Source organism: Silurus meridionalis, chromosome 4 (assembly GCF_014805685.1).
Source record: "Silurus meridionalis isolate SWU-2019-XX chromosome 4, ASM1480568v1, whole genome shotgun sequence".
NCBI lineage: Eukaryota > Metazoa > Chordata > Actinopteri > Siluriformes > Siluridae > Silurus > Silurus meridionalis.
The window spans coordinates 16,203,049-16,213,190 of NC_060887.1; the positions used below are offsets into that span (position 1 = coordinate 16,203,049).

The 10,142-nt window shown below is 36.8% G+C and overlaps 1 protein-coding gene across 2 annotated transcripts; it reads left to right on the top strand.

Annotated features, from left to right (window-relative positions):
• The first annotated feature begins 2,418 nt into the window (after positions 1-2,418).
• gba (glucosidase, beta, acid) lies at positions 2,419-8,862 on the top strand. 2 transcript variants are annotated; one of them, XM_046848370.1, is made up of 11 exons: positions 2,419-2,563; positions 2,651-2,742; positions 3,014-3,208; positions 3,703-3,849; positions 4,283-4,416; positions 4,496-4,668; positions 4,950-5,187; positions 5,350-5,574; positions 5,881-6,044; positions 6,210-6,326; positions 8,626-8,862. In XM_046848370.1, exons 2-11 carry the CDS (start codon positions 2,679-2,681, stop codon positions 8,729-8,731), a joined length of 1,563 nt encoding a protein of 520 aa, XP_046704326.1. In that variant the 5' UTR covers positions 2,419-2,563; positions 2,651-2,678; the 3' UTR covers positions 8,732-8,862. The 2 variants fall into 2 exon arrangements, with proteins under 2 accessions (XP_046704326.1, XP_046704327.1); XM_046848371.1 differs by having other exon boundaries at positions 3,017-3,208.
• Positions 8,863-10,142: the final 1,280 nt, after the last annotated feature.

Here is a 10,142-nt window from a genome sequence, read left to right on the forward strand (position 1 = left end):
TTGGCCCATTACATTAGGCTCCTTTATCACACACCCAAGCATATAGCAAGCAATGTATAACATTCTACTGAGAACATGTTATCATTTAAATAAGATATATTCTTTGTGTTACAAGACATAAAAGACTAAATATGTTTTTATTTTTACACACACACACACACACACACACACACACACACACACACACACACACACATTTTATATATAGTTAAACACACACATTACTTTTAATAATCTTTTAATAATCAGAACATTTTTAAATTTACCTAAATGCACCTTAAATCAATACTTTTCAAGTTTTCAATACTCTAATCAACATGGACATGGAAAAATATGGATGCTTTTTGCAAACATGTGTTTATTATTAGTAAAACCATACTCAACGTAGAGCATAAAGACAAAATATTCTTGTAAATGTTTTAAAGTAATGATGGTGTTTTAAATTACGTAAATCATCAGGACACCAAACGAAACTTTCGCTGTGTTTCCACACGGACGGTTTTAATTGCAGGATGTGTGCATCATGGGTTTTTTTTATTTTTATCTGGGGATTAGGGAAACAAGTGTCTGATCCATTACCACAGTAGATGGCGGTAATACTCTACTTAAGAATGTGAACCGCCAATAAGAAGAATCATGATGGTATTTGGTGTTTGATTGGAGACTTAGCACATCAGTAAAACAAATATTTAGTGATAAATTATTTTTCACTGGAGTTTTATTTTATTTTTAATAAATAAAATAAATGTGTGCTGTGTTGAATGTTTTAATTTGCCTCTTATATTTATTTAATTATATTTTTATTAGAAAAAATATAATTTGCTGATTAAAATTTTTTGTTGTAGTTTTATAGTTAGTCTGATCACTTGAATTGAATGTGTTGAACACAACCTTAATAGCAATTCCAAAAAACAAAACAAAAAAGAACTGTGTACTGTATGAATTATTTAGTATTGGGCATAATGTGTGCTTTTGATGGACAGTCCAGGAATAATAATAATAAAAAAATAAATAATAATAATAAAAACTCTAAGGCTCCAGTTAATAGCCAAAATATTATTGCACAAATTTAAATAATGAGCCTGGAACTGGAATAGGTGGATCATGTTCAGTTTTGAATTTGTAAAGGACTTGGGCTGAGCATTGAGCAATGGATGTGGTACATTAGATTAGATTTTTTTTTATACTGGAAGCCATGGTTGCAGTTTTATTTTTAAATGTTCAGGCTTTGTTTAACCTTCTATTAATTGCAAAACTAACTGTGATGTTAGATTCCTACTCACAACTTTACATAGTCTGTACTTTATTTAGAACACTATTGCTAAAAGGCAAGAAGCCAAAACTAGGTGAGTATAATTCACATGCAGCGACACTTCTCATTTATCACTAACCCTCATTAGACACATGTAGGACAGCATCCTTTAACACAATGGTTCTGTACATGCAGGACCCAGCAATAAAATACTCACATATTTTTCACCACTCAGTTCATGTTCCTCTAAAAGTACTTGGACATCTCACTTGTCCAGCCATATCTGGTTCTTCCCCAAACTGTTACAGAGAAGTTGGAGACACAATTGTGTAAGATGTCCTTGAATGTGATAGCATGAAATGTTCGCTTCACTTGAGCTATGAGACTCAAACTTCCCATTTGCACAAAGGCAGCTCCATGAAAATATGGTAACAAGATTTGGAGTAGAGGATCATGAGTGGTCTGCTACAGAGCTCTGATCTCACTACTCTGCCTTTTGGTTTGGGCTGTCAATTGATTAAAATATTTAATCGAGATTAATCACATGATTGTAACGAGATAACTTGTGATTAATCGCTTTATCTGTTCTAAATGCACCTTAAATTAATATTTTTCAAGTTTTTTTATACTCTAATCAACATGGACATAGAAAAATATGGGTGCTTTATGCAAGTGTATGTTTATTATTAGTGAAACCAAACTACACATAAAGCATAAAGGGAAAATATTCTTGTAAATGTTTTAAAGTTAATTATGGTGTTTTAAATGACGTAAACCATCAGGACACCAAACAGAACTTTAGTTATGTTTCCATACGGACGGTTTTAATTGCCGGTGTGTGTGTGCATATCAGTACAACAAAATTTGTAGTGATTAAAAATGATTATCTGGTGCAGTTTATTAAATGTATATATAGTAAAGAAAGGACATCGTAAATATGTGTTGCATTTAATTTAGCCTATTTTATATTTATTTATTTATATTTTTAAAAAATACAGAAATGCACGTTGCATTAATCGTGTGTAAATTTTTTTTTAATTGTTACAAAATAAAAGATACAAACAACAAAATGTTATATGTGTGTGTGTGTGTGTGTGTAAAACTGAATCAGTTGGTTATGTTGATTTTTGCAAGATCTATACTGTACGCTAGCAACTCGTCTGTCATGTGACCGTCATGTGACTGCAGGCAGCCGAATGATCAGGAAGTGGAGGTTTTGTTTACAAAAATGTTGCTCATGAGTGCACATTAGTGGTACGTTTACAAATGGCTTGAATGGAAAAGACTTATGTACCTGTAAATAATTTACAGGTGAGTGTTCACGAATTATAGACACTGTGTATTGTAAAATATGATCGTTGATGACTGGGGAATATGAGCAGGTGTTTTCTCCTTCAGCAAAGTAAGCTGCAGCAGCAGAGGCAGTATGAGGAATACGGATCTGTTTTTTCTGATCCTTCTACTAACGGGGACATTCACACACATCAGAGGTTGGTTAATGCATTTCAATACTGAGTGTGACTGATTAATTAATTAAAATTGCTTTGTGAATATTTTCTGATCAACAGTAGTGTGGGGTATGTCTACATCTAATGGTTTTGCTCTTGACAAGTGAAGTTTACTGAAAAATAATATATAAAGCTGTATACATAACTCAAATGTTCCAATCTAAGGTTAAAGTTCGGCGAATTTGAGTGTGTTTGTGTGTGTGTGTGTGTGTGTGTGTGTGTGTGTGTGTGTGTGTGTGTGAATTTGTCCCAGCAGGCAGCAGTGAATGTAAGGCGAGATCTTTTGGACAGAGCTCAGTAGTGTGTGAGTGTAATGCTACATACTGCGACTCTGTTGGTCATGTCAGCTTGCCCGCTGTGGGCCACTTCCTGTCGTTCCTGAGCAGCAGGGCGGGTGCGAGACTTCAGAGGAACCAGGGACCTGTGCAAAAGAACAGCACTGGAGCAGGTATGGAAAACTGCAGCTGTTAGTAATCAGTGGATCATCCTGTTCTCAGCAGTTCTCAAAAAGGGAAAAGATCTCCAGAAAACAAACCACCAACAAGTGAGATTGTGGTATTGTAAATAACATCATGGTGAAACAATGTGCACATATAAGAGTGGCCAGAATGTGTTTTTACTGCTCAGATTGCAGAATTGCAACTAACTGGTGAAAACAGCCGTGTAATCTCCTTTTAAACACATATCAGCTTCCTCTTTCGTAATACCTCAGTAAGCCACCAAAATAAGAGATAATAGATGTTTTCAGTTCCACGTATGATACACTCCATGTGCTGTTATGCAGAGTGAAGAATTCAACAAATATAACAATGTGTGGAAGAAAGATTCTGAACTGTAGCATTACACATTTATTAGGACATCATTAAAGTTGCTAAGAATAAATCTAAAGTGACTATTCCCAGCACTGACCCAGTTTCTTTCTTGCCTGCTTGTCTCTCTTAGCTCTCAGGATCACTGTGGTCCCCACAGAAAAGTACCAGCATGTTAAGGGCTTTGGAGGAGCCATGACAGATGCGGCTGCCATGAACATTCTCTCGCTGTCGAGTAGAGCCCAGGACCAGCTGCTCAGACAGTATTTTTCCCCAGAGGGTGAGTGAGAGAGAAAAAAAAAAAACAACAGAGAAAGACAGAATGGAAGAGTTATAGGTTTTACGGAATAATAAGGGGATAAAATTGTGTAAAATTAGTATTCATTATAAAACAGGATAGACGTATAAACGCTGTTACTAAAATTAATAATCTTTTAATATTAGGTAACAATTATAGTTTTACTTGTCACATATTTTGAATATCAAATCTTTTTTATGCTTTACATGTAAAACACTAAAAGACACAAATAAGGCACAAATGAAAGAAAAAACAACAACTACAAAACGTTCCAAAAACACAAATAAGTTAACAATAAGTATATTTAATCTGGGTGTAAATCTTCATAAGGATGGGCAGTGATGTCATGGTTTTAAATTTGCATATGAAGTAAGCCACATGAACCATTCGCATTCTGCCTGTCATATGTTTATAGGTATAGAATACAACATGGTCCGAGTACCGATGGGAAGTTGTGATTTTTCGACTCGTCTGTATACATACGCCGACTTGCCAGAGGACTACAGCTTGCGTAACTTTAGCCTGGCTGAAGAAGACACGCGCATGAAGGTAGAAAGGCACGATTGATCCTGGTTGTGCATCTAATTACGGTAACTTTGTGCTAACAATCATTAATAATCCTTCACAGATTCCTTTGCTGCAGAAGGCACAAGCCCTGTCTGCTCGTCCACTGTCGCTGTTCGCTTCTGCCTGGAGCTCACCAGCTTGGTTGAAGACCAGTGGTGTGCTCATAGGGAAGGGGTCGCTTAAAGGAAAGCCTGGGGGCAAAGCGTATAAAACATGGGCGCAGTACTATATAAGGTAAGCAAACTGTACTATTAGTATGCTTAGTCAGAGTCATCACATTTTACTATTTATTTTCTCATGTCCAATAATAAAGGAGTGACTATCCAATCTGTTGTGTCTTTGAGGCAGCTGAATACCCAATATACATTGTTTGAAATATATTTTTTTGTGCTTTTTACACTATTACTAATCTAATTCCAATGAAAACATGCTCCTAATACTTTTTGAAACAAGTAACAAGAGTTCCTTTACTCATTTTTTTTTCTTCATCTACCTACCTGATATTCCTCTCTCAGATTTCTGGAAGAGTATGAGAAGCACAATCTCTCATTCTGGGGGCTGACCACAGGAAATGAACCCACTGCAGGTGAATTGACCAATTACAGCTTCCAGGCTTTGGGTTTTACTCCTGAGCTTCAGCGCGATTGGATTGCTATGGACCTCGGTCCTACACTCCATTCATCTCCATATTCCAAAACCCGCCTTATAATCCTAGATGACCAGAGACTCCTGCTTCCTTACTGGGCCAGAGTGGTAAGTAAAGTAAAAATGAGGGGTGGGATGGTGCACATTTTGGATTAGCCGAGACTCATGTGCATGTTAGGAGCTAATAGGCATGGTACATAAAACAAGTAAATCTTAAGAATAAAAAGAGAAAAAAAGGTCAGAGCTCTCAGTGACTCTTTCTTGCTGTAGGTTCTGAGTGATATTCATGCCGCTCAATATGTCCACGGCATCGGCGTTCACTGGTACTTGGATCAATTCGTTCCTGCCAAATTCACACTGACGGCCACACATGACCTCTACCCTGAGTACTTCATTTTGGGCACAGAGGCGTCTACTGGTTGGCGCAATATTGACCGTGGTGTGCGTTTGGGCAGCTGGGAAAGAGCTGAAGATTATGCCCATGACATTATAGAGGTATTCCAGGGTAATTAGTTCATGGCCATTTCTATTCTAATTTTACATTGCATAAAAACGCTGATGATGGCTGTTTATTTATTTATTCTTTTGTCTAATTTGTATTTATCAATGCCCCAAAGTAGCATATTAAATATTCTCTGAGCTTTATTCTTCCATTGTTACTGAAATATATCTTTATATCTTTGTTTTAATGCAGTACAGACACCTTGGACTACAATGTAATTTTTTTTATGTGAACATTAATGTTTCTTATTTTGCCAGCATTTTGTTTAAAAAAAAACACCAAAAAACTCTTGCTTACAGGACCTAAATAACTATGTGGCTGGATGGACAGACTGGAACTTAGCACTCGATATGAGTGGTGGACCAAACTGGGTCAAGAATTTTGTGGACAGTTCCATTATTGTGGACCAGAGCAAAGACGTCTTTTACAAGCAGCCGATGTTTTACAGCATGGCCCACTTCAGGTGAGCGTGTTTTAGACAGTCACATGCATGTCATAGAAGGTGTGTAAAGTTCAGATGATGTCATGTGCTGCAGTGTTCATTATAGGCACTTGATGACTTTTTGATGGATTTAATTTGTTCTTTTTTTAATTCGTTCCTTTCAAATATTTAATTCAACACTCGCAGCAAGTTCCTGTGGGAGGGGTCTCGGAGAATAGGGCTGTCTACTTCTGAACACACCTCGTTGGAAACATCAGCCTTCCTCAGACCTGATGGTTCAGTACTGCTGATTGTCTTAAACAGGTGAGAAAAACAACAGTTATATATAGTTTTATAACCACAAATGAGAGAACATTACTCATAATCTTACACTCCAGTACTCATGTTAGTTCTCACTCTCCAGTGTTCTGTATTGTTGAAAGATTTGTGATTAAACTCTTGATGTCACACAAATGAGGATGGGTTCCCCTTTTGAGTCTGGTTCCTCTCAAGGTTTCTTCCTCATAACATCTAAGGGAGTTTTTCCTTGCCACAGTCGCAGGCTTGCTCATCAGGGATAAATACACACACACCATTCACCTTGACTGTTGGTTTCTGTAAAGCTGCTTTGAGACAATGTCTGTTGTGAAAAGCGCTATAGAGATAAACTTGACTTGACAATGGATGTACTTGAGTTAAATTGAGAGATACACTTTGTAAAATATGACTCCAGTAAACATAAAAATGTTCCCTTTAAACTTTCACTTGAGTAAAAGTACAAATGTATTTGCCTTCAAATGTACTTAAGTATCCACAGTACTATGATTTATTATGGCTATAATGTTCCTATTTTTATTTCTGTCACAAAACTGTTGTTTAATCAACTCAGTTTATGGGAAAAGCCTCTGTTACACCAATCTATTAATAGAATGATATTAGAGTTAAACACTGATTGATATTTATAAAAAATTTGCAAATAAGTCCAAGGGTGTTGTAGTAAGTTTTTCAGTAGTAAGTCAAGAATTTATCCATCACCAGCAAGCGCCAATCAAAACTATTTGGTGGCTTGCTGTGTGATTGACCAGTTAGGTTTTTTCCACTCATACGTAAAAAAGGAATGATTGATTTCACAAAATGTAGTTGAGTAAAAAGATATTTTACTTTGAAATGTAGTGAAGTAAAAGCCTCCCCAAATAAAAAATACTTCAGAAAACGGATTTCATTTCTTTTGTTTTTGTCCACCACTGATATTTATATTAAAACTGATGTCGGTGATAATTTGTAATTGTCGTTATTCCTGTGAGGTGTTAGCAGTTGGAACTTGTCCCCACGCTGATGTCATGGGGGATTTTGCTCGTACAGGTACAAAGACATTTAAAAGAAACAGTTTTGCTGTTAAGATGATAAACACATAAGCAGGAGCTTCTTTTCTTACTCACGAGTGAATGTAGAGATCGGGATTTGAAAGAGCTGGACAGGCTGCATGACCAATGTTCTGCTGCATCGGTTTCTTTTTATATGACTGCAGATGTACGCTCTAATTCCCTCTTGAATTGTTATCCACTGCATTGTGGGTAATGTAGGAAGCCATTGCCCAAAGTGAAAATAAAGCAACATGATGTTAAATAAGTTTAATTGACAAAAGCCAGTTATAAATGATAAACATTCATGTGCCATTTAAGATTTTTTCTTTAACCTTCACAGCCTTTACATTGTGGACATGGTTTTTTTAGTAATATAATTGTAAAAATATTAGTAATACTGTATAAATCATGAAAATATTTACATGGTGATTCATATGCTTGGGGATCCTGGGTGTGTGTGTGTGTGTGTGTGTGTGTGTGTGTGTGCAGGTGTACTGGTGTAACTGTAAATAAACAATGGATAGATAAAATATTCACCTTTTCTCAATCCACATTAGAATACACTATATTGCCAAAGGTTTACAGACATCTGGTCATAAGTACGGTATGTGCTTTTTGAGCATCACATTCCGCATTTAGTCCCAATTTACTCTTATAATTCCCTCCACTCTTTTGGGAAGATGTTCCACGAGACTTTGGAGTGTGCTTGTGGAGATTTCTGTTCATCAGCCATAATGGTGTCAGTAAAGTCAGGTATTGATGTAGGTGAGGAGACTTGAGATCAGAGCTCTATAGAAGGCCACTCATAATCTTCCTCTCTAAACTATCTATCTATCTATCTATCTATCTATCTATCTATCTATCTATCTATCTATCTATCTATCTCTCTCTCTCTCTCTCTCTCTCTCTCTCTCTCTCTCTCTCTCTCTCTCTCTCTCTCCTCTCCTCTCACTTTGTACACAGGGGCATTGCCATGCTGGAACAGGTTTGTGTTTCCGAGATCCAAATTATACATCCAGATATTTTATTTCCTACATTGTGGTAATAGTTTGAAGAACCACCACATACAGGAGGAACAGTCAGATGTCCCAATACTTTTGTCCATATATTGTATCTTCAAGCTTTATGAAAACAATACTTTTTTAATGCATCTCTATGGTCAAAATAACCTGAATATGATCCCTGTACTATAAATGTTTTTTTGCCTTAACACAGCATTTTATAATGTTTTTTTTTTGTGTGTGTGTGTGAACCTACAGGTCTGATGCTGAGGTGCAGTTTGAAGTATGGGACCAGACCCTGGGCTTTCTGCCTACAAGTGCTCCTCCTCACTCCATCCTCACACTACTGTGGGCCACATCTTAAATAGCAGTATTCAAGTATAGGTACATTTATGCAACCATTAATGGAACACTAAACATGCAAATATTTCAGCGATGCTACAAATAATCACACTGGAAATCACTAAATCACTCTAATAAAAATTATATCTAGCAGTCATGACTGTTATTTAGTTAAGACACAGCAGTGAAAACTTTTTTTTTTGAGGTCACAATGATGATCTCTTGACTAAAACTGAATATAATATACAGTATTGTTCAAAATAATAGCAGTACAATGTGACTAACCAGAATAATCCAGGTTTTTAGTATATTTTTTATTGCTACGTGGCAAACAAGTTACCAGTTGGTGCAGTAGATTCTCAGAAAACAAACAAGACCCAGCATTCATGATATGCACGCTCGTAAGGCTGTGCAATTGGGCAATTAGTTGAAAGGGGTGTGTTTAAAAAAATAGCAGTGTGTGCCGTTGACTGTACAAACTCAAAACTATTTTGTACAAACATTTGTTTCTAGGATTTAGCAATCCTGTGAATCACTAAACAGTTATGACCACAGTTTTTTAAAACTGCTTCACATCTGTGTGGCATGGAGTCAACCAACTTGTGGCACCTCTCAGCTGTTATTCCACTCCATGATTCTTTAACAACATTCCACAATTCATTTACATTTCTTGGTTTTGCTTCAGAAAACAGCATTTTTGATATCACCCCACAAGCTCTCGATTGGATTAAGGTCCGGGGATTGGGCTGGCCACTCCATAACATTAATTTTGTTGGTTTGGAACCAAGACTTTGCTCGTTTACTAGTGTGTTTGGGGTCATTGTCTTGTTGAAACAACCATTTCAAGGGCATGTCCTCTTCAGCATAAGGCAACATGACCTCTTCAAGTATTTTGACATATGCAAACTGATCCATGATCCCTGGTATGCGATAAATAGGCCCAACACCATAGTAGGAGAAACATGCCCATATCATGATGCTTGCACCACCATGCTTCACTGTCTTCACTGTGTACTGTGGCTTGAATTCAGAGTTTGGGGGTCGTCTCACAAACTGTCTGTGGCTCTTGGACCCAAATAGAACAATTTTACTCTCATCAGTCCACAAAATGTTCCTCCATTTCTCTTTAGGCCAGTTGATGTGTTCTTTGGCAAATTATAACCTCTTCTGCACATGCCTTTTTAACAGAGGGACTTATGGGGATTCTTGAAAATAGATTAGCTTCACACAGACGTCTTCTAACTGTCACAGTACTTACAGGTAACTCCAGACTGTCTTTGATCATCCTGGAGCTGATCATTGGCTGAGCCTTTGCCATTCTGGTTATTCTTCGATCCATTTTGATGGTTGTCTTCCGTTTTCTTCCACGTCTCTCTGGTTTTGCTCTCCATTTTAAGGCATTGGAGATCATTTTAGCTGAACAGCCTATAATT